At 38.6% G+C, this 26,021-nt stretch overlaps 1 protein-coding gene across 1 annotated transcript; it reads left to right on the top strand.

Moving 5' to 3' along the window:
• Nucleotides 1-3,443: 3,443 nt before the first annotated feature.
• LOC134806875 (G1/S-specific cyclin-D2-like) lies at nucleotides 3,444-17,164 on the top strand. The gene is made up of 4 exons (XM_063780290.1): nucleotides 3,444-3,775; nucleotides 6,815-7,030; nucleotides 9,179-9,335; nucleotides 15,124-17,164. Exons 1-4 carry the CDS (start codon nucleotides 3,554-3,556, stop codon nucleotides 15,402-15,404), a joined length of 876 nt encoding a protein of 291 aa, XP_063636360.1. The 5' UTR covers nucleotides 3,444-3,553; the 3' UTR covers nucleotides 15,405-17,164.
• Nucleotides 17,165-26,021: the final 8,857 nt, after the last annotated feature.

Here is a 26,021-nt window from a genome sequence, read left to right as displayed (position 1 = left end):
AACTATATCATTGTAAATTTCATGGCTCGTTGTTAATTCTTTGGAGGTAATAAAATAATGTAAAATTAAACTGGATTTTTATTTTTGGACGATTTGCATTGATTTAATATAATGGAAAGGTGCATGTGGCACGTGAATGTTACATGGGGAGTAAACTTGGGCTATATGTACCTACCTATTTCGTGTTCGAAAAATAAATTTCTTAAATCCTAGATTAATCTCACTTCTTAGATTTTCCTTTAATGATAGGAACGCTAAACAACAAAACTCGATAATTGTATCGATAGTACTAAAAATACTTACAAGTGTTACGGTGTAAGCTGTCAAAGGAACCCTAATACTTTAAAGTAAGGATTATAATTGCTAGCTTGTATTAATAATGTTGGCGTGTGAATAATGATATTGGCGATGAATTTGGTCATTTTTTGATCGTGATCTAAAGGATAACTGCATCTCTGCATATATATATTTAGGGTAGCGTATTCCCAAAACTGTTAGTTATTTAATAAATAAAATATATTCCAAGAAAAGAAAGTTAATAATTCCTCAATTGGGAAAATAGCATAAAGTGTAAGACGCCTGTAGTATTTATACGAGCCATTTCGACGACCGACATTACTTTGGCCATTATTTTTAACTTAAAGCATTTTAAATAATAATAAGTTAGTTACGTACATACCTACTTCTAAATTTTGCGTAAGTATTAGGGGTTGCAAAGAACTTGTACACGTTCAACAAGAGTGCTCTAGGTATTCCTGTTTTGAACTGCGACTATTATAAGTTTAACTGTACATACTTTTGTATCCTATGGCGGTGGCGAACAAGCCGGATCATTTGATGGTAAGCGATTACCTACCGTTTGGTTATATCCTCCAAGACCGTATCCATGGACGTTTGGTAGTCACGAGTCACATACATAAGACTCGTTAAGTAAACTTGGTACTTAGCGTCTGCCCGAGTAAAAGTCATAAGGCCGTATCTTCCGTACTTTATCCCCCATTTCAGATCTAAAGGGGCACTTCCCCTCTCCCTATAAAATGTACTTATTTTTTTTTAAACTTATCATCCTTACAAGTGTTTACAATACCTCCTAAATAAACATATTATTTTAATTATAATTTCAAAACTAAGTAGCTGTAATACATATACTCGTATTGTTGGCTACGGGAGTGTTGCTACTATTTTCAGAAAATCGTCTGTCATTCGCAATTTTTACCACTTTAAATTTTTTCAATAGCTTCCTTTTCCGAAAGCATCTCTACATTCGCATATTTTCCTTTATATTTATTGTTCAATAGATTATTTTCCTCACAGGATTTCTGACGATTCGCATAATTTCCCACTACTTATATTTCATTTGTTTATTTACAATCACTAAAGAGTGTCATTTGACAGAGCCTAGTTAGGTGCGACGACGAGCGAAGTGGGGAGGAGTGTGTTAGGTGAACTGCTACCAGAACCAACATCAGAGATGTGACTTATTTGAAATACTTGTATTTAAAATGCAAATACAAAATGCAAAATACCTATTTTGTATTTTGTATTTAAATACCTTTTGAGGAAAACTATTTTGTATTTTATTTAAAATAGTTTTTGGGACCTATTTTCTATGTTAAAAATACAAAATACTTTATAGTAGGTAATGTAGGTAGGAGTTACAATCTCTTCTGATGTTACAATCCTGTCAACTCTCATTCTTTTAATATGGATCTGTTTTGTAACGTCGCACATGAACACAAGCGTAGCGAGTGGTTAAAAAAGTGGAATCTTGAGTGTTGCGAGGGTTTCAAGGCACGAGAGGAGCACAAACTTTTCTGCCCTGGTGAAACACAAACGAGACGTTTTCATCACACTAACGAGAGGCATTATACTAGCTGTAAAACATTACAAATCTAAATTAATGCTTTTAAAAATTGGCCATTAAAAACCATCATCCATCCATCCTACCGGTTAATATGAGCAAACAACTAGAAATTTGCACTTTAGATAGAGGACTGATTGACACACTGTTTTCAAAGAATTAGAAAAAAGAGTATTTTCAACTCGGAAATTCCGAGAAATACTTTTTAATTCAGACTAGGTATTCGCTATTCAGAGTACATTTTATCGCAAAGTATTTGTATTTTAAAAAAGTATTTTGAAAATACCTATTTCGTATTTTGTATTTTAAATACAAATTCAAAAACTATTTTGTATTTTGCATTTGAAATAGTATATCGAGGGAGTATTTGTATTTTGTATTTAAATACTTTTTATAAAGTATTTTCCCTCCGGCCGTTTTGGCAACCAAGTTTCGCAACCAGTTGTTAAAAAAGAAGAAATCATCCTGTTACGCAACTAGTTGCCCAAAAAGAAATTCTATTCCTGTTTTACATCCAGTTGCCAATGAAGAATAGGTCTCAAACACTTAGAACGTAATGTGACTAGTTTGTAATTAAAAATATATATTATATTAAATATTTTAAATCAATATTTCCGAGAACATTTCCTACTTACCCAGAGTTGACGGAGCCCCGCTACGCGGGGCTCCTATTTCTGGGCGGTTTGCCCTTCGGGCATCTGAAGCTACCTAACGAACCTAACCTACGTACCTACCTAGGCCCGGCTTTTTCCCCCAAAGTGTACTATTATTTTCACGGACGTCACACTAAACTAAATCAACAGGGGCTCCGTCTAGTTAAGTTATAAAGGAAATATTTTTTGACAAGAAAGTTTCGTACGTTAGACTCTTTAAGCTGGTCAACTAAACATAGGACAGTAGAAATTTCGCAGTTTAACCAGTCGGTAACCAGTTGTAAACAAAGACAATTATTTCCTTTTCGTCAACTGGTTGCGAAACTCTGCTGTCATCTACGCTAGTTTTGGTTCAGGAATAACATTTCTTTTTGGGGAACTAGTTGCGTAACAGGATGATTCCTTCTTTTTTGACAACTGGTTGCGAAACTTGGTTGCCAAAACGGCCGGAGGGAGTATTTTTCACATCTCTGACCAATATATTTTATTGTACATTATTGATTAACATTACAGTATAATAAGAAAAGTTATCCAAACTATTCGAATGGTTAGAAAACGTAACTGGAACATAAGCTATTGAAATATAATTATATTAATTATAATAGGAAAATAAATATGCGAATTGGTTAGAAATGCTTCCGGGAAAGGAAGCTAATGAGAAAGAATAAAATGGTAACTTTTGCGAATGGAAAAATCGCTTCCAGTAAAATTCTATTTTCGGGAAATAATCACTACTCTCGGCTACGGAACCCTAATTTAACACATTTAACCGATTTGCAAAACCGAAAGTGATCCTATAAGGGCTATAAGTTTACCGTGAATAAAGTTTTGTACGGACGGAGCACAAAAAAATCGGGTTTTATACTCGCGGGCCCACACCGGAGCGCCCCTAGGGCAGACCCTTGCATGCCGACACAACACAACAAACCCCACGAGGGCCACAACTCAGTTCGGCTTACACTCGCTTGTAAGTCGCACGCCGACCGCGCTCCGATTTTCGAGCGACTTTCTCCTAATCGTGCAGTGCTAAAAATCAGTGATGGATTTGTCCTGTGAAGAGAACATGCAGGTGTCTGCTGGGAGCACGGGTCGGGACATGTGCGTCGCAGGTCCCGATCGAGCGCTGGACCGGGACCCCAGGCTCCTGGGGAACCTGCTGGCGCTGGAGAGGTTCCACGCGCTCCACACGGACTATTTCCAGCATGTACAGATCGACATTCAGCCCTTCATGAGGAAGGTTGTCACCACTTGGATGCTCGAGGTGAGCTGCTGCTGCATTTTCATGTATGGCGGTAACTTTAAAATTGTTATAGCCATGGCTTATCTACATAATATAGGTATGGCATTTAGGTACCTATGTAAAAATTATTGTAGATAATTATTTTAACATATTTTAAGACGGCAGAATAGCTTACGAAGAAAGTAAGGAAGATATTGTCATAGGTATTTGTATTTACTTTATTTTAAACTTAATTATTTGTTATATATATCGCTTACCCTGGTAAAGGGTTAATTACTTTGCATGTAAGTAGTATAAGGTATTATATAAAATATAGGAACCTGGAACTGCGATTGATTATTATTCCCTAGTACGCGTAACACTGGTATAAACAATTGAACATCATAAACCTGGATTTTAACAACATCTTATCAGAAAGGTCAATGGCCTCAAGACGAAGTTCATTGACCTGTATTTCTAATATTACGAGATTTACGAAAGGGTAGGTATGTTAATATTTTTGTTTATGTTTCTTAAGAAAGTAATTGGGTACTTAGTTGTTGAGTTAAGATAACACTTCGTTATACTATTATAAGTATAGTATGCGATGTAATATTTAAGTGCACCTTGGTAACTATGAATACTTACGTGCTAAATTGTTTAGAACTACCCTACTTTATTAAATTGTGAAGTCTATTGCGCAATAGGCAGTTATAAATTTATACGTAGTATTACTACATATTAATCTTAAACATAATGTAGATAGTACTTAAATTAGGTAATAAAGGTAAACTATAGTACGTAGAATTAATACTTTCATTTCATAAAATCATATCTTCCGAATTTGCATTTTCAAGAAAGCATGATACTTACGAATTTATGAATGGACTAAAAGTATGTGTAGGTATTTTCACAATGCAATGTAAATAAAAGTTAGTGTTCACATTAAAACGATGTTTAACCAGGTTAATTAAAAGGCTACTGGCATTGTGAGTCAATTAATCCCTGATCCATATTTATGCAGAAGCCTACGTTAACGTATGGAGTTAATAACAAGCCTTAGAGCTTATTGTATTTTGATTAGCCGTTCGAAAATAACTTTTAATGCTTTGACTTAAGGTTCACGCTTATGCTTTACTGGGCACAGAGTACAGTATGCATTGAGCCCTTACTGATGCAACGGAAACATTTTTTATCAGCTTTTTTGAGCTTAACTCATCAATGCACACGGAATCTTTATAACCGTCGGTAAGCTGAGGTAAAAAGTCTAAAAACTTTGTAATCCTTTGATATTATGCAAGGAAAAAATGCTATTCAAACATAAAAAATGGAATCGACTTTCATCATCCCTTCCTTGATACGCGAAACCCACCCGTAATGATTCGCGGTTAACATGGTCGAGTTTGTCGCATTTTGTGTTTGTTTGTAAACATGTTTTCGCAGCCTGTTCTTTATTCGCTTGACATTATGTGTATGTTCGCCTCGGGGATATTTTAGCACGTACAGTCAAAACCGTTTATAACGACATCGAAGGGACTACTCATATTTGGTCGTAAAAACCGATAGTCGTAACAGCCGATGACGTACTTAATACTTATTATTAAATGTGTGATTAATATACTCATCTATAAAATAAAACTACATTTTATTTATATCACATGAAAATTATAATAAAAAGACATTACGTACATATAATTATCATTTTTCTACATTAACAAAATCTGTTATTTTAGTTTGTTTGAAACACTTCTGTAGTACGTACGCACTTTACTAGTTCACGCTGAATTTTAATTAAAGTATTGTCATAATATGTTTTGGTGCGTCTTGTGTTCGGATAAGTAACAAACTGACTGAAAAGAAATGAGAAAGCAGGCTTTGGGTTTCGATTATACTGCATACACGTGTACCTATTTTGTTTCTGAGAAATACAATAGACTCTAAACTCGAGTTGTTTTTGTTTACTTTTGCGATCTTAATGACTTTAGTGTGCCAGATGTGGGAAGGGGATGCTGCCCTCACCTATTCAAATGTTTACAATACGGCTGGTCGTTCTAACAGATATAATTCTCCGAAAATATCAGTTAAATGTAGTCGCTTAAAGAGATATGTTGTAATAAGCGATGTCGCAAAAAGCGGTGTTTTTTATAAGGCGGTCTAATAGAATTCAGCCGGGACCTTTGATTTTGGTCAATATAACCGGTATGTTGTTCTAAACGATGTCGTCGTAAACGGTTTTGACTGTATATGGTATATGAACAGTAGGTACAAGCAGGAAGAGGGGTCTTCGATGCTCGCTGTACTACATACTTATGTAATACTACTAGGTACCTACTAATGCTATGTATTTGAATTACCTATACCCTCGCTCGCTCGCTATTTGAATTTGTAAGGATTAGGATTGACCTTCAATGCGTCTTCATCATCATCATCATCATCATCTCAGCCATAAGACGTCCACTGCTGAACATAGGCCTCCCCCTTCTGAACATAGGCCTCCCCCTTCTGAACATAGCATCTGACAATGCGTCTCATACTAAGTTAACATAATATACTTAAATAAAATTAAAATAAAAAAGCCTTGTATTTCTCGCAGGTACTTCATTAATAAACATAATTAGCGAAAATAGAAATACACTTATATTGAAATAAAATCAATTTTCTAATATTATGCAATTAGTAATAAATATAATTATAATTTGATTAATTTTTATCTTATTTTTCTTTCTTTCTTATTCTGCAAGAACCCCTCCTGTGAAGGTGGAGGAAGGTGCAACCATTTAAATCAATTTAATAAGACCACCACCACCATAGATAGTATTCTTAGTTCGCATTTGTTTAGATACCTACACGCAGATCCCTCAAGCAGGTGGATTCATTTTCAAATTACTTTGCTATTAAGTTGTTTAGAAATAAGGGACCGACAAACATCTATCCAAGTGATGATCAGACGTAACAAACTAACCTTTTTTTAACTGTTCCCTGACGTAATAAACTGTTAAGTACTTAAGTCCTTAAAAACAATACAAAAGAACATCTTCTTAAGTACCTACCTGTAAATTTATCATCTAATTTTGTCGCCAGGTCTGCGAAGAGCAACAATGTGAAGAGCAAGTGTTCCCGCTGGCGGTGAGCTACATGGACCGATTCCTGGCGCAGCGCACCATCTCGCGGCAGCAGCTGCAGCTGCTGGCCGCCACCGCCATGCTGCTCGCCTCCAAGTTCCGCCAGTGCCACCCGCTCTCGGTGGACCTGCTCTGTGCTTACACTGACAACTCAGTTCACCCTCATGAAGTTAGGGTAAGTGTGAAAATAGTTTTTACATTAGGTATCCATCCACTGTCACTCCAATGCCAAATTTCAGCGATCCTGTTCGCTTGACGTAGCCAGCATGAGCGTTCAGAGTGTTTTCTTTTCGTAATAGCCGTGATAATTGTATACATCCTACTCCGGAAACGAGTTACAACATAAGAAAGCGGCGAGCGTGCTCCTCTAAATAATCACGTAGGCTTCTTTAATTAAGCAACATTATGATAGCATCTAATAAAGGCGCGTGATTCAGTGGCTCGTCACCCGCGAAAGGTCAAGTGGTTCCGACGCCGAACGCCCTACATCCTGCGGCGACCGCAACCTGCGCCTGCCCATTGTTTCGGCTCTACTGTGAACGAACTCGATTAGCCCAAGTCAAATGTCACCCCAAAGAGATGGCCCTTAATATTACCCGTTTCCTTAAGTCACCCGTGTGGTTAGTTTCCGGTAATTACTTCTTCCGCGACCGACACTTTCTTGAGGGAGGGAAATAAATATCATTGTGCCGCCGTCATTGTAAGTCGCAGCCTGTGACGGACTTGAGCACTGACTGGTTACTTACGGGCTTCCGACGGAAATGTGGGCTACACGAACTGATATCAAGATAAGGCTTATTATGTTCCCCATTACGATAGATGTAAGTAATGGTATGTAGCACAGACACGTTCTGATAATGACTTAGGAATGTTGTGTTAGTTCAAAGCTCTATCATTCCCAGTGATCGTTAATTTTCCAGCAATTTTGGTGCAGCATTGTTGGTTAAAAGCATCTGTATGCCCTACTCTAGGTGGAATAGATAATTAGGGTTAATAACAGTAATATTAACCTTAACCAATCCTCTCCCTAGAAAAACATTGAAGAAAATCCTTTATTTTTACTATGCTGCACCAAAATTGCTGGAAAATTAACGATCACTGATCATTCCCATTGTTGAAGTTAACAATTAAACACGTTGCTGCAATATTGGAGAAAGTAACTGCATTTGTTTGTATAGTGCACATGATTGTATTGTGCTTAGCCAGACATACAGACATTCCCACAGTCCTCCAAAATATCATAATGCGTGATATCCAGGTAGAGGCAGGTGTGACTCGATCAATTAGAGCGGTCGCTGTGCGTTGACTTTGTCACTAGATTCACACGCATGCGGCGCCGTAATTCAGTCAGGTGTCAAAAAATTAATTTCCTACATTCATGACTCGAAACATCCCAGGTTATTGAATACTAAACAGTAGACCAATTACGTATTCCGCATAACGTTTGTGGGAAAGAAGATATCACTTGATGTTTAGAAAGATAAAACTAAATGCATAGGTCCCATAATTAACCACGAATTAAAATACCATATAACAGAGCGTGAGAAACGCATCGCATACTTCAAGGTGCCGTATGGCATCGTGGGACATACTTCCTTGCAATTAATACGTGCGATGTCAACGATAAACTCATCGTACGCATACGCAATGAGGTCATATGGCGTAGGGGTCAGTTTCACATTCCCATGCCTTACGAATTACGCAGCTCCTGCAGGCAACACATGCCTCTTCTTCAATTAAAGTTCATATCATCGTATATTTTATCGTGCGACCATGTTTATCTCTTCTAGTTATTACAATGATGTTTTGTTTTTGTTCATGTATAAATTAGTCCAAATCATGCCTTTAACCTTTGCTGACGTGTATTTCAATAACCGATAAGCTTTTAAATTATTATAGATGAATGAACCTTATTGTTAAGATAACGGAACATTTTAATTATTTTACACGGAAACTCTATCACAGCGCTTTGTGTAGTTTAGTGGCTTCACATTGTCTTTGTTATTCTAATAGTCCAGCTCCCCTTTTATAAACAATCCTTTCTTATAATATTTCTATTTTCACATGTGACGCGATTCGCTACTTTTTGCGGTTTCCGCCTGATTCACCGAGTATGACGGTTACGATTCAATTGCAAAGAATACGCATGTCCCTTCTTGGGTCCTCCTTAAATAAGTGGATGATAATTGCATTGGGTGAAATTATAAAGCCTAGTTTGTTGCAAGGGACGAGGTTCACATGGGGTTGCTCCCTTCGAAGGTACAATAGCTGTGTTACATACGTACCTGCGAAGATCTAAATATAAAGTGATGGTTTGTTGCAGCAATGGGAGCTGTTGCTGCTGCAGCGGCTGAACTGGCAGCTGTCCATCGCGACCGCGTTCGACTTCATCGAGCCGTTCCTGGCGCGGGTGCCGTGGGGCCGCGCCAACCCTTTAGTGCGCACACATGCCCTAACACTCACATCCGTCTGCTATACTGGTAAGCTACTGAAATTCGACAATACTTTTCACACCGTGACTATTTCGGAGTCGAGAAATCACAGCGTCTCGTTAAATTAGGTACTTATTACGTGTACTATTGTCAATTACTAGTAGGTATATGTTAAATTATCCACTATAGGTAGACAGAATAGTATCATGTACGTAGATATCATGTGTGGGTATTTTGCGAGTTCATAAATTCGCTAAAATATACTGTGTAACATGCGGGCCCCGACTTCCTGCTTTACAATGTTAATGTACCAATTAATTGGTAAACGCGAGTGCGAATCGATTTTCTAGTTCATTTAGTGAATTCCGCTCCGCTGAAAGTACAAAAATTGCTTTTCGATTAATTAGAAATCGTCCCTTTGTTTGTGTATGCCGTAGTAATGCGTGCACATGTGTAGAGTGGACGCACGCAGGGACGCGTGTATCGGAACGCGCACATGCTCGGCTGTGATATCGCACACCTTGCGCCTGCGCCCCTCAGCCACTGACCCTCTCGTATTGTTAAATTATACATAAAAACTTTAATGGTACAGTTTTAGGACCGAAAGGAATATAATTATTTCTAATGTGGAGTAATGTGGGATGACCGCTTAAACTAACCACGTGCTCGTGCAGGTGTAAGATGAAGCTTGTTTTCAAGATCTAAGTAAATTAAGTTTCCATTAATGTACAAATTGCTTAAATGTGAAGTAAGAATTAGTTTTTACCTATCGTACGCTTCTTTCTAGGTTGTGAACACAAAAGTGTAGTTAAGTGCATCAGGCACGTAATAAGTGTATAATGATCGATTTTAACAGGTAGCTGTGATTTATTAAGGTTAAACCAATATAAAATTTAAGGCATTTGTATTAAGCCTAGGATTAAATACATATTGGAAACGATGTCTTATATGAGGGTTTTACTCTTACTCTCGCTAACTCAACCTACCTACAAATATATACTTTTTATAGACTTTTATAACTAAGGTTTCAGTTATGGAATGCACGTCTCATGTATCATGTTTCCCAGTTTCATGGTGCAGATTACGTCGGTTAGACTAGGGCTTACGTGGTTATGTTATTATGGACCCTTGCTCGACGCTAACCGGTCATGCTATGTACCTAATTGCCACTGACCAACAGTGACCCTACACCAACCCCGAAGGGTTGAGCTTGCACGATCACTGAGCACGTCGTAAAAAATAAAATATTTATCATGCATGTTAATACTGCTAGTACTTGACATTTTAATTGTAGGTAGCCGGCTGTAAAGTGCGAACCGTAGCTTTACGGCATTTACTAATAGTTTTAGAAACACGTGCCGAAATAATACTTTGTTTGTTGTCCATATTGTTGTAGATACACAGCAGTGTTTCAGCTAAGTTAACAAACAAAAGCCACACACAGGCCCTGGTAATATGATAGAGGAGCTACCACGAAAATCGAAAATCGTTATCTCTGCCTCTCGCTCTTGCATATTAGACTTGCGAATTTCGCGGGAGGCCATCAGGAAACATTAGAATTCAGGCAGGTTACACTGATCATTTTATAGAATATCTTTACTTTAGAAAAATACCTACTCCGTAAAAGAGGTTTTTCGGGTTCCGTACCCAAAGGGTAAAACGGGACCCTATTACTAAGACTCCGCTGTCCGTCGGTCCTTCCGTTTGTCCGTCCGTCCGTCCGTCTGTCACCAGGCTGTATCTCACGAGTCGTGATAGCTAGACAGTTGAAATTTTCACAGATGATGTATTTCTGTTGCCGCTATAACAACAAATACTAAAAACAGAATAAAATAAAGATTTAAGTGGGGCTCCCATACAACAAACGTGATTTTTGACCGAAGTTAAGCAACGTCGGGCGGGGTCAATACTTGGATGGGTGACCGTTTTTTTTTAGCCGTTTTTTGCATTATGGTACGGAACCCTTCGTGCGCGAGTCCGACTCGCACTTGCCCGGTTTTTTGGTAATACCTATGAATGCTCACTTAGGACTCTTAGGTGTTATGTACCTACATATTTCTAATCCTAAGCAAACTTTTGTTCGGAGCACTAGAAACGAAACGGATATTTATGTTTCCTTTTTTATTCGTTACTAAAACATCTCCAAGTTTTAGTGATATAAATTGTATCGGTACCTAATTGGTAATACAAAGTGAAAGTTGGAAGATATTTCGTTAATTAACCACTCGAAGTTGTGTCGATGTTTAACACTGCGTCCGATTAGGCCCGTATGGTCCATCGGAGTCTGATAACAGTTATTTATAACCGACAGTTGCTTGGTTACCCTTATTTTGGTCAATGGTATCTAACACATGTGTCGGAATTAACGTTGGAGTAATGTTAATGGCTATTGAAAATACTGTGGGTCTAGCCAAAACTTTTTTAAAGAATAAGTACCCTAGACATTTTTAAGTTCCATACTTTTAAGGCCCTGGCATAGCATTGAAACAATTGGTCTGTTTTGTGACGATCTCTAATAGTAAACGGTTTTCATGGAAATAGATTGGATAGTTTAAGATTCGATCTACATTTAAATGCACTTTTCTACTATTTTGTCAAGGGTGACCGAGCGTTGGTGTCACATGTCACTGCGACCGCCGGAAGTGTCACGTAATTGTTGGTGTCGGTACCTCACAGCTCACAGTAAGCACACACGAGGTGTGAAAGGGTAATAGCACGACTTGACCCTAAACTTCCTCTTCTTAATAACTGTACTACGGCCCGCTATTAAAAGACATTGAGCGAGATCAGCCCCTTTTTCTTAACCCATTATGCAAATATGTAATGTAATTGATCGCGAAACGCGCCGTGACAGCCTCAACTTTTTTGATAAAATAAAAAATCTTAAGATGACGGGTAGCTGCAGCCAGGTAGACGCCACTTATATCGAAATCGTATCCAAATCCAGTTTAAATTCATAATAGGTTAGGTTGAGTATGCAGCGCGTTCGATGTTCGAACCGTGTCACGGCCGCTTGGGTGCTCGCGGGGTCTGGGGCAGCGCGACAGCTGACTCGCGACAATCGAAGACGTCCCGCGGGTATTGTGCTCTTACCTCTCCCCGACAAAAGCTCCGCGACAAAAGATCGTCTCGGCGCGCACCTGGCGTCCCGACCCTACTCAAACACATAACACAACATCAACCCTAAGTCAAATTCTTAAGGGCTATATTCGACTAGTGCAGATAACAACTCGGTTTTAAGTTAGCTCGAGTCGTCTTCTCAAATCTCAACGTGTCTCTTCATAAATTCGGAACCAACAATCCCGCGTTTCCGTTTTGCTTCGGAGGTGGATGCGGATGTTCTCGTTTTTATTTTTTACATCGCTTAATTCTTATCTTTTTACCATGTGAACTGGTTTCTTCTTTAATCAATAACTGAACTGCAAAAAACGCGCAGTGAATGTTTTCAAGGTTGTTAACGACATTTAAATGTCAGTTGATTTTGTTAAGCACCTAAATATGTACAGTTGCGATAAGGTTAAGTTACCTACTTGTCTATTCACAAGCTGCCACTCCTAATTTATTACTCAAAAAACTACATTATGCACCCGAATTTATAACTAGAAACTTGTTTTGCAAAATAAGATATAAAATCTAAACGGCGAACATAAAAATGTTAACAACCCGTTTCGTACAATTAGACATTGACTATTTGCAACCCTTGCAATTTCATAACGCATCTATTTGTGTTAGATCCGAGACGGGTTTGTTGAACGGAACTTAACGGTCCTCGATGTCTGTTACTGTTGGAGTTATTAAGTGTACAATTAGAAGGGTAAGGGGCAAGGCCTGGTAAGACGCGGGGGTGTCTTGTGGCCCCTTGGCGTGTGCTTGGCCAGCAGATGTTGGTGCCAACTGACAGGCAACCTGTCGCGCAACGGATCGCGCCGGTCCGCTGCCCATGCTTGTTGAGATCTACTCTGATATGCACCGCGCAATCGTTGTCGACTGCGTAATGCGTTGCCGAAACCCAAAACACTGTTTATAAAATTTTAACGTTCGGGAAAACCGGCGTCTTTTCTGTGGAAATTACAAAAGTTACCGATTTGGATACACTTTTCTACAACTTTCATCATACAAATTTAAAGAAGTACTTTTAACACGCCGGTAAGGAAGGTCCGTTTATTTTATGATGTCAAAAGGAAAGACGCACTAAAGAAGTTTGTGACCCTCAGACGTTTTTTTTAAGCCAAAAGGCAACCTCTTCGAAGCTTTAGTATTAATGACCTCTAGCTAGTTAGAAACTTTAACAAACCTACAGACGTATGTCTAGGGCGCTTTTTCTGATTAAAATTAAAGCAGCCAACGCTCGCGTGTAGCGATATGTTTTTTCAGGAGTAGATAGCGTGAAGAAAAGTGTCTAAGGGCATGGTCGAGCTAAGTACAGGCGGGTGTAGGTGGGCAGTGACCCTACGAGCGCAGTTAGTAGAGGCAGAGCGGAAGGGTCGCGCCAGGTGGCGACACATCTGCCGTCTTGCCTGCGCGGGCCACTACGAACAGCGACTTACTACTTTTAAATATCTTCAAACGTGTTTATGCTTCAATACTGCTACCGTTAAGTCACCAAGCCGACTACGAGGGAGCTTCAATAGAAACTTGTCTTGTAGATGAATTTATTCTTGTAATACGCACAGTGACTTAAATCATATATTGTTTAGAATTTTGACATGCCGTCCCTAATGCTACTTTTCATAATATTCAATAGAATATTTATTTAGGATCGTTATTGATTAGTGGTAGTCTCGATCGTAATTTTCTTGGGTACAAATAATGGGGTCGCTCCTTCGATCGTGGCGAAATTGCAGCTGTGCCCTTAACTAGACGACTTAAGATGTAAATTACCATTATTCGATGCTATTGTCCCGCGGCGCACACAAAAAGATGTAGACGGGGACGTAGTGCACAAATCTGGCAGCTGTTTAAGTTCGACTCCTTCCTTATTCTTCTAAACAACAATAGATTGCTCGGCATTGTGCAAAATGTAACACCGTTTTTTTCTGCGGTCCTTTCCAGTCGACCGGGAATAATGCTTTCTTTAAACGTCAAACTTACATCGAAGAAATCGCATTGCAATACGTTGTGCATCGAAATTTGTTGTAAAATATTTTCGGTTCGATCGGCGGTCAGTGCGTGTTTGTTTTTATTAAGATATCGTTGTATGCTAAGTTGCTCGCGGCGCAGGTAGATGCAAGGCCGCTAAGATGCAAGGTGTCCGCGCCAACCACCTGTTCCTATAATTGCCTCGACAGATGCGCGCCGATTCCGGTTAAGTATATGAAAATGTATCTCGCAGCTTATAAACTTGAGACAATTTGTATCAGCTTAAATGAATACTCCATCTCGATAAAATGTCAAGGCTTGGGTGGTAAAAAGGCAACAATCAATTCTATACCTATTGAAATATCACAGTTTCGATTTGTATGAACTAACTTCATTATAGGTAGATATGTGGGTAATTTCGATCAAAAATTTAAATTACCATTCCTGTTAAATCAAACCGAAAACAAATTAAGTCGTTTAGACTTTATGATAACCGTTTTATTGGATGAAGCGGATGTACTAGTTTAGGTAGGTAGGTAAATCGGTCGTTCGGCGTCTTGAATTCACGAATTCGGAAGACTGGCAAAACAGATACACATTCACTGTATAGATTTGTACAATGTACCTTCCGACCCTCCTGTTTTATTTGTCGTTATCGGTTTGCTGACACTAGAAGGTAGGGCAGAGTAGTTAGGAGGGGATACAATAAATATTTAATAGGAATCATTTATTGATGTAAGTCTTTCTTTTCCCACAGAAACCGAGTTTCTCCTGGTGCCGCCCTCCCTGATCGCGGTGGCGTGCATCACGGCGGCAGCGCGGGGTCTGCGCGTGCGTGGGTCCGTCAGTGAGCTGTGCGCGCTCACGCACACGTCCGCCGCCGCCGCCGAGCTGGTGGCGCGCCACGTGGAGCGTGTGCTGGCGCGCGAGACCCAGCCGCAGGAGCCCCGCCCGCGCCCTGCTCCGCTCGTCAAACAGCCCACCGACACTACCCAGCTGCCCGACACCCCCACAGATGTCCAGGACGTACATTTCTGATCTCCTGCCGCCAATTACCGGGCTTAATCACAAATTCGGTCTCGATTTCGCTGTTGGCGAAACATTATTTCTGATCCCTTAACTCGTTCGAATACGAAGGTCGCGCTGAGGCGCTGACAGTCAGCATCGAGAACTTCCAATGAATACCTAGATGTTACTTATCTAGAAGACGAGTTATAATCCGGAAGAGTTCTGGAAAGAGTGGAGACCATGTTGTGAAACGCATAGCAGCAACTACCAAACTTATACAACTTGCGTCGTGTCTATATCGGTTCTAAGCCGATAGATACATGCATGATCTCGGAGTTGAAAGGAACTTGAGCAAGAGAATAGTTGTGTTAACGTTTTTGCTCAAATCGCAGTGATATTGCACAAATGTTTGAATCTCTAAATTGGATAGAAGCGAGCTGCGCTCAATGCTCCGTCGAAGATACTCTTTGTGTTGCATTTGGGTGCAGGTAAACGAAGAATTGAATGAACGTTTGTGTGGCTGTTAAAAACGTGAAATGAACACCTGAGGAAATAATATTAGACAATTCTCCATTGATCTCAAGTTATTTATTGCGAAATATTACTTTAAAGTAGATGTACCTTATTTATTAATTGTAAAAATGCTAATGCAAAATCTGGATACCTTAATATCAGTGTTTGAACGTACAACTACATTCCTTCATAGAATTTGATACTTATACTGGTATACGTGTTATAAGACTGAATCTAAAATTATTGTTTTTTTTACATGTTTTACAATAAAATACTCATTGATTTTGTACTTAATGTTAGTTTGCGCACATGTATTTAAGTTGTATGATCATGGTTTAAATTATTCCTGTCATATGAAATGATGCGATCATCGGCGATGACATCAAGCCTTGAGTTGTATTACGATTATTAGAAATAATTAAGAGTAACGTAGTTTTGTACTGCTTGTATGTGTCGTCGAAAGAATATTCATACTTGTTTGATTATATTGTTTTGTGTGTCATTGTTTAAGTTATAACTTATAAGATCTCACTTCGTATTAAGTTCGGTATACAATATGCCTGTACAAAGGTGTGAGTATTTTAATTTTTACTAATTTCGAATGAAAATTCTTGAAAGTATGTAATATCTATTTATTTAGGTCGATGTTAAGTTTTAGTAAATTCTAGTCACATGTTTTACACATTCCTGTTCTCGACCAAACTTGATGTTTAAGGTTTATTGTAAATGTAGAAGTTTAAGTAAGTTTTAGGGTAGATTATTGCCAATTTGGATTTGAATTCTACAAAACGTTCATAGTTTTGTAACCACGTTGTAAAAAGTTTTTGTGGTAAAGAAATTACGAGAGAAAAATGATCGTGTATAAAGATTATGGTTTTATGAAGTGAAGAATGGTGGAGTGTAGGCTCGCCTGAGCATGGCGGCGGCGGCGCGTCGTCGGCCAGCGGCCGCGACGGCGCGCGATGTTAATTAAACTAATTAGAATAAATTAAAGGCCGAGCTTTCAAGTTTCTCTCTTAATTCTATAACAACGCCACGTAAATTTCACATAAGTAAATATAAGCACCTCCATGCGGAGCCTAATATACCGTAGGACTACGCCGTAACATGTCGTACAATTAGCTATTTATAAACGTAAATCGGAGCTATTGCAGTGGTTGATCAGGATATTTTAGTACACACTACTTACTTGTACCTTATAGATTATTTATTTGTGTCCACCTGAATTACTTTGTTAATTTCTAATAAAATAGTTGAAATATACAACTAGAAAGGTCTATATTTGTTTTATTACAACCTTGTACAGTCGGCTTCTAATAGATTAATGAAGGTCAATGTGGCCAAATATATATACACACTTTTGTTACTTTGGCCGTAACTATCTATTTGATGTCGACTGACGTAATGGAGCTATAATATTAACTAGTATATTCGACAAAGTAGCCTCTATAATACCTAATGTTGCGCTCTTTATTTGATGTAAAAAACATACCTAATGCTAAAGCGATTTCCACCAATATTACAATTAAAGGGTCAATTTTCAAATTGGCATTTTTTGCTGTCCCACGGCTAAAACTCGAAGTCCACAGGACTAAAAGACTGGGTATGTGTATATTTTCATTCAATGTGTCATAAGTTTTAAAAAAAATGTAAAACTGTACCTTAAATATTATTTGTTTCTGAAAAAATCGCATTTGAAGTTCTAAAAACGGCGAAATTTGCCGTTTTTCGCGTGTCCCAGTGGCGGCATAGCCCAATAAAAAAAATCAGAACTTTGGATGTACGCAACGTATTATGAATAACTTTGTATTTTTATAAAGAGCATTTTCTAGAGAATTGAATTATCTTTTCGATAAATTAATGCGTTATTTAATAAAACAGGGGAAGCCTTTTTATCGTTGTCCCGCGCGGCACTTGTTTTGCTGTGACTTAAAGATACCCCCCATAGATCTTCTTTGTCTATTGAATAACGGTTAGATTTAATTTATGACGCAATAGTGCGGTTAGTTGGGCGTCGATTGACATCGAGTGTGGACGCGGAAACAGTTTAATTTATATAAAAACAGGTAAGAAACTCTTTCGATGTATTTTGGTACGACTACAATGACATTTGTATGGACGCTTAATATGTTGGTACACAGTCGAAATAAAAATGTGTATTTTATAATAATAGTTGCAAATTTAGTGTTACAATATATAGTAAAATATATAAGTGAATCGGTTGTATTGTGTAGAAAATTTCGCTAAAAAATATTATCGGCGACATTTGTATGGCGACATATTTACGGCTATTTTGACCGCACAAATGTCGAAAAGGTGCCATACAAATGTCGCTAGGGTCTTATAAATGCTACAAAAATAAGAAATAGTGCCATAAAAAATTAGATACTGCCATACAATGTCGAAAAAATGCCATATACATATCAAAGACGCCTTACAAATGGCTAAATAGTGCCATACAAATGTCAATCTTTAAACGTTCATATCTAACTAACTATAAAAAGTAGAGTGGTGCCTCGTACAGTATATTTTTTGTTGTTAAGAACCCTTCCTGAAACTATGATTAAAAATCAGATTTTCCAAAAATAAAAAAATGCCATACAAATGTCGAAAAAACGACTCAGTTCAAAAATTGACCCTAAAACAAATAAAACCTTTACACGAACACCTAAAATGACAAACTACCTGCTAAAACCAAAAAAGTTTAAAATTTTAACAGTATTTTCAACCATTTTAATTCGTTATTCGCTAATTCCGCGCTAGACTAGGGGCACATTTTTTTCTCCGCTTTGCTTAACCTTTTCGATGCCGTGTCAAACACAAAAGCTGTCACGCGGACGCCACGTCACCGAAGTGTCAAAACTGAAATTGAACTTTATGCATATGCTCGTAGGTCTATGTTGGTCTGTGGTCTGTGACCGATTAATCAGTCTTTGGCGTTGAACCTGCGGTGCGGATATATCGGTCATTGGCGTCCAAAAGGTTAACGGTATTTTTGTCAATTAATTATATTTTAATGAAATTGAAATATATAAAACAGGGTGCTTTATGTGATTGACAAGTCAAACTAGCCGCCATTTCCGTGCCTATTACCTAAATTAAGTAATTGCCTAATTGGTAGTTTTTGTGCTACATCAAAATTATTTTGAATTTAACTAATACATATTACGTAAAGTAATTTTATCAATGTACAGAGCGCCCAAGGTATTTACAATATCTGAACAAGTACTCTAACGCCTTGACAATAAAGGCGTGCTCAGATATTTGTGAGCACCTTGCCCGCTCCGATATATCTGATGGCGACCGTACATTATTCCAATTACAGAGGTAGGTACCTAATAAATATGCACGACCCGTTTCAAGAGTACCTAGAGTGTAGAGTAATAAAAAAAGGAGTAAATAAAATATGGACATATTTACTTAGGTTTTTATTCAATGATAGAGGTCTTGGATGAGATGTGTTCAATTGCAGAGGTAAAATAAATAAAAAATCACTATCATCTATGTTTCGTTTAGTAGTTCTAAAATTTCAATGACTTATGCCTATATACTGATCCATACTATTATTATTTTCTTTATTCAATTAGGTTCTTAGGTTAGGGTTTTACAATGTGAGTATAAAAGTAAAATATAAAAACACAAAACATTACAAAAAATATATAAACACATTATAAAAAACCTAACCTAGGGTGCCGCCGGCAGCGGGGCATGGTCCAAGCTGCCGGTGGTCAGGGCCGCAGAGTGAGGAACCGACGTACTATATACGCGCCGTGTCCAAAATTACCGCCTTCTGCATCTGACCCTTGATCCAACCACCCAGCGAGAGTCTCTCTAGGTGTTGGTCGAGACTCTTCGCTATGAGACCGTTCGCTGACACGACTATAGGAACAATGATCGTCGAGTCAACATCCCACATGGCGGTTATCTCGTGAGCTAAGTCTAGGTACTTGCTGGACTTGTCCTTCTCGGCCTTCACGAGATTCTCATTATGGGGGATGGTGACGTTGACGAGCACGGTCCGGCGCTGCGATCTAATACCAGCACGATGTCAGGCTTATTGGCTACAATAGTCCTGTCAGTGATGATAGATCGATCCCAATAGAGCGTGGCACGACCATTTTCGAGAACTGGCGCAGGTGAGTACTTGTAGTACGGCACTTCGCGGTCCATAAGGCCGTATAGGAGGGCAAGCTGCTGGTGAATAATTCTGGCTACGAGATTATGTCTGTGCAAGTACTCGCCGTTAGCAAGATGAGAACAACCGGAGATAATATGCCTGAGTGACTCTCCGGGACGGCGGCATGCCCGACAAATGTCGACCGTACCGTCCTTCAGGATATATCTCCGGTAGTTATTCGTCATGATAACTTAATATTATTAATATTATAAATGCGAAAGTGTGTCCTGTCTGTCTGTCTGTTACCTCTTCACGCGTAAACTGCTGAACCGATTTAGTTGAAATTTGGCATAGAGATAGTTTGAGTCCCGGGGAAGGACATAGGATAGTTTTTATGTTGGAAATCATCCCTAAAGAGAATGAAAAGGGGGTTGGAATTGAGAGAGTTAATAAAATGCCTGATAATTGATGAAAGCGATTATAAGCTTATGCTCAAATTTAATAATTGCTATTACACTTTATCCAGGCGCTATACTTACTATAGCTGCTGTTACTGATTCCACGCAGACGAAGTCGTGGGCAAAGACTAGTAAGTACCTATATACTTATACAAGAACCGGGACCGGACGGACGTTGGGTTGCAATTATTGACGTTTCTATTTTATCCAGGTCCCAAATAACACCAGATTTCACTGTAAATTTAAATTTAAAAGCTAGGTTTTAACATAAAAAGTTTACAAACTACAGTTACATTAGCAACGTTTGGCAACGTTAAGTTGTTAGCGCCATCTATTAGAAATATGTGTTAGCTCTTGGGATTCCGTCGAGAGTGTGAGCATACGCGAGGGGTAGCGCGACTTCGTTACTCAGGCGATGTACCAGACTTCGAACGTTGACGTTTTCACGATAGATGGCGTTTGTAGTTGAAATTCGAAGATTATCAAAAACCCAGAAAAGTGTTGTACCACCGCCCACACTGTTAACTGTACATCGGTGGACATTATGCCTTTAGTAATAAGGTCCACCGATGTACATTTAGGAGTGTTGCTGTTTGTATCGCGGACAACTTTTTAAAGGTTCCGTAGCGAAAACCCCTTATAGTTTGATGTCCGTCTATCCGTCTGCCTGTCCGTATGTCATGTCCATAGCCATTTTACTCGAAAACTATATATGTATGTAATTAATTTAGAAATAATAGTGGAATTTTGTATATACCTACATACATGATTGTTACAAAAAGCGAATAAAATATATCATGAACACACACATTACACACACATCATCATCAACAGCATACATCACATAATATTATTGTATCTCCATTTTGGATTTCACGGGCCTATAAATCCCTGTCTTTTGATAGGCTTGCGTGGGGATAATATAGATCTAGCACGTAGAGGCCCTTTGGAGAGCTTTAATGTCATGTATTAGAATCACATAATTATTACGGCGCTTTGTAGCTATTGGTAAAACAGGTAGTCTGTGCAAGAGAAGAGTAGAATATATTGAATCCCATATATTTCACGACTCTTCTCTTTCCGCACAGACTCTACCTTACTATAGTCAGGTGACAACCAATACTACCTAATTGTAAAAAAAAACTACTAGAGTTAGACCAAGAAGAGTTTGCAGCGATTTTGATAGACCACCCAGTGCAAGTGTTATTTATACGTCATAATTTCATAGAAGTTTGACGTTTAAAATAACACTGGCACTGCGAGGGCTGTCAAAATCGCTGTAGACTTTTTTTGCTCTAACTTTAATACTAAACTAAGATTTTTAGGTTATTATTGGTTGTATTTACGCGCATTTTTTGACAATAACACTAAATAATTACACCTCGGCCGTAATAGGAATTCCTAACCTTGTTTAACGTTTTTGCTTCTCTCGGTCGTTTAAAACACTCTGTTCGCAATTCCCTTATTTCCTGGCTTGCAATAATGAAGCTAATATACTAGTCTCGACTCTTCACTCGGTATTGAGGGTTTATTACAATTTTCGAATTTGTCCGATACGCTACGATACCGAGAGGCGAGCAAACAACGCCGATGTAGTCACATTCGTGCTAAGTTGCACACAACCAGTGGCGTAAGATCCTTACCTATTCTCAATTCGCCTGAAATCTTTCTGTGACACACTAAAATAAAGCTTTGTACGGAACACTAAAAAAATCTGGCGTCTGTTGACAGACGCCAGATTTTGTGAGAGACGTGGCCATCTTGACAGATGATTGTTGCAGTGACAGTTCATTAAATTCATTAAGAAGAAGAGGTCTGTGCGCCGTCGGAGATCGGAGGTGTGGCACACCTTTTCCTATGGCTTTACAGCCATAGCAAAATGACAATCGTTGACAAAACGCTAATCAAAACTTAAATAATGTACAGTCACCTGCAATAATATGTTACTCTTCGAAGGCCGCAAAAATATGTGACACACTTTTATTGCTCTACAAATAAGATCGTGTCAGATATTTTTGCGGCCTTCGATGAGTAACATATTATTGCAGGTGACTGTACCTATGCAAATAGTCACGTGACTTTTCGTAGTATCTGTCATCCCGATACATTTTTTGAAGTGAAAACTTCTTTAGCGGCGCTGTGCACTTTTTGTGATGGGGAAAAAATGTTAAACTCGCGACAGGTTACGTGACCGTAAGATTCGTAAGACGGACACGTGACCTGATCGAAAAACTGTTACAATGTCATTGAGTTTTCACTTCTGCCGGCACTCCCGGAGTGCAACCCGTTTTTTTCTTTTCGTTTGGCGTTAGTGGCGTTTGCCGATTGTCATCTTGGCTAGGCTCCCTTACGTCTTAGTTATGTCGGAGTTATGTCTTGCTTTTAATTAACCGTATGGTAGGCATATGTAGGTATATTTTTTTCTCGGTTTCAACTTCATGTCAAATACGTCCAATCACCTACGTCCTTCTGGCGGCAGTATCTAGCTCCAGTTGCTCGGGGCGACGGGGGCAAACACGGCGTCTCCTGGGACCCGCTCATTAGTTGTCCAAACAGCCGGCGGCCGCTTTGACAAGCGACGCGGACCGGACGATCTTCCCCTTCGAACTTTGGGAAGGAGCTGCTGGCAAATAGCGCGGTCTGCTTATTTACTCGGATTCACTACTCGTCGTCGCACTACATAGGACACATAGGTGTGTCCATAAGGTGCATAAATTCAGGTACATGGGTCGAAAACGTTCCGGAAAATGGGCATATTTCCTTTAGACCGTAAGTATACAAGTTAACGATTTGGATACATTTTATAAGGATCATATAGCTATTAAGAAGTAGAACTGTAGAAGGTTTGAACATGCCTAAAAGGGTCCAGCAGCTTTAAAGTCAATTTATTTATTATATGATGTCCACACTCCACAGATGATGATGTTCAACTCATACTAAAAAATATTTGACCCATATTTCTACTGTTTTTAGTTTGTGCAAATAGTTACCTATTACGAGGGGCGTTCAAAATATTCTCGATATTGATATCTTACAGGCTCTTCTAAAATTTCTTTTGTTACTGGCCGCTAAGGTTTATTCATTGACATTAAAAAAAAGTATAATTCGAACCGAGATGTTCTTTTGTTTTTCTGCAATTGCTGAACAAACATGAACATCATGTGAGAATTGACAATGTGAACTAAATCAGAACATCAATGCGTCATAAGATTCTCGACAAAACAGGGTAAAAATAAAAAAAACCATAAAAGAGGAAATGGATTGTGTTTACCGTGAGTCTGCTCCTTCTTTATCTACCATTCAAAAGTGGTCAAGCGAATTTAAGGGTGGAAGGGAGAGTATTGAAGATGACCCTAGACCTGGTCGGCCTGTAGTAGCTACTTCACAAGAAAATATTGATAAAGTGGAAAAACTTATATTGGAAGATGGTCGAGTGAAGGTAAAATCTATAGCTCAAGTAACCAATCTTTCTATTGGTATCGTACGTGATATTATCCATGACCATCTTAATATGTCAAAAGTAAGTGCAAGATGGGTTCCGCGAATGCTGACTCGGCTTCAAAAAGACATGCGTGTAGCGTGTTGTTCCGATGTTATTGACCTGTGCGGTGAAAATCCTGATGAGGTGCTGGAAAGAATAGTTACTGGAGATGAAACCTGGGTTCATCATTATGACCCAGAGAGTAAACAAGAGTCCATGCAGTGGCACATTAAGGGTTCAGCTCATCCCAAGATGTTCAAGGTCGTCCCTTCAGCTGGCAAGGTCATGGCCACGATATTTTGGGATTCTGAAGGAATATTACTAACCGATTATAAAGAAAAAGGTGTAAATATCACAGGACAGTACTACGCTAACATTCAACGTCAATTAAAGGATGCTATCAAAGAAAAGAGGCGAGCAAAGTTAACCAAAGGTGTTCTGCTTCTGCGTGACAACGCCCCCGTCCATACTGCTCATATTGCCAAGGCAGCTATTGTTGAATGTGGGTTTGAAACTGTTACTCACCCACCGTATAGTCCGGTCTTAGCCCCCAGCGACTTCTTTTTGTTCCCCAATCTTAAAAAGGATCTGTGTGGATTTTTTTTTTCTGACGATGAAGCATTGAAGGCGGCAGTGGAGGAGCATTTTTACACCAAAGAAAAAAAATTTTTTTTAAGAGGGATTAAAAAAAAATTATCGATCTTTTAAGTGGATGAACATAGGGAGGGAGTATATTGAAAAATAAAAATATCAAACTTTTCGTACTTGTTTGTTTTCATTCTCATACCGAGAATATTTTGAACACCCCTCGTATATTACATAGACAATGAATTTACAATCAAAGAAAAAGACGTGCTTCGTATTTGACAGCTTATATACCAGGATCTCTAGAAGAGTGTCGTATGCATAATGAGGAGGAAAACTGACATTTTATCCCGCCAGGCGGCGCCTCCATTATCGTCGGCTGTCACTGTCAAATCACATACATTTTTTCAATGGCGATATGATCGATCTCTACAGTTCGCATTCAATATAACACAGAGATTATTTTGGTTGGAAATTAGCTATCCATCATAATTAAATGTTAATAATATAGGTACTTACTTATGTTATACTTAAAACAATATTTCATTGAAATGATTATAAAATACAAGACTTGACTTGACTTGAAGAAAAATCTCAATACCTATTTACAGCTCTAGAACAAACAATCAAAGTGCGCGCTGCGGTCTAATAATGAGGAGGCACACTGAAAGCTTAGGACAGGACAGATGTCGCCACAGCAACCCGACATTGTTTACGATATGTGACAAGTGTATGGTAGCGAATTTTTTACTAATACTTGCGATTTATCAAGAAAAATTCATTCGTTTATGACTGTACGGGAACTGCAAACCGAGCTTCCAAGGGGAATTGCTACAGTTGGTGGAAAAAAGGCTGATTTGATACGAAGATAATCACTTAATATAGTTGAGGTTATCTTGTGTATTTTACGGTTTATTCAAATTTTCGAAGGCTCACGTGCAGTTTATCCTTTTATATTACAAGTGTTCGATCGAAAACAAAGCTTTGGTGTATACCTGGATGTACATACAAGGCGTTTCATATAGGTACGCCGCCCTACGATACTATCAGATAGGTACTTACTTACCTACACAAAGTCGTGATGCATCTGGAGTACAGCATGTGTGACCAAGCCATGCCCTAAATGATGTAGGTACTATTCATTAAAACTTAGCTTACCTGTGTATTTACTCTTTCCAAAATATTTACCTCCCTAAAATGCAGCGTTATTGCTAGTGATAGCTATAGTGTTATTTAAAACGTCAAACTTCTATGAAATTATGACGTATACATTAAATAACACTTACACTGTGTGTGCTATCAAAATCGTTGCAGACTTTTCTTGGTCTACTTAACTCTAACATATGTTTGGTTGGTTTTCGTTGGTAGAAATTGTAATATAAAGAAAATATAGGTCTATTTTCCTCATGCGGCCGCTAAGTTCTTGTGATTATTACATTTCATAACAATGAATACTGCCATCAACGTAACCAATCAGCTGTAAGAATCATAAC

This window comes from Cydia splendana, chromosome 3 (genome assembly GCF_910591565.1).
Source record: "Cydia splendana chromosome 3, ilCydSple1.2, whole genome shotgun sequence".
NCBI lineage: Eukaryota > Metazoa > Arthropoda > Insecta > Lepidoptera > Tortricidae > Cydia > Cydia splendana.
Note: the sequence above shows the minus strand (reverse complement) of the source record. Positions and strands in the feature narration are given on the sequence as shown.

Excerpts from the sequence above, each read along its gene's own strand:
- LOC134806875 (XM_063780290.1), top strand. The coding sequence starts at position 3,554 with ATGGATTTGTCCTGTGAAGAGAACATGCAGGTGTCTGCTGGGAGCACG. Across the intron at positions 3,776-6,814 it reads TCACCACTTGGATGCTCGAG|GTCTGCGAAGAGCAACAATG; the intron begins GTGAGCTGCTGC and ends TTTTGTCGCCAG. Across the intron at positions 9,336-15,123 it reads CACATCCGTCTGCTATACTG|AAACCGAGTTTCTCCTGGTG; the intron begins GTAAGCTACTGA and ends CTTTTCCCACAG.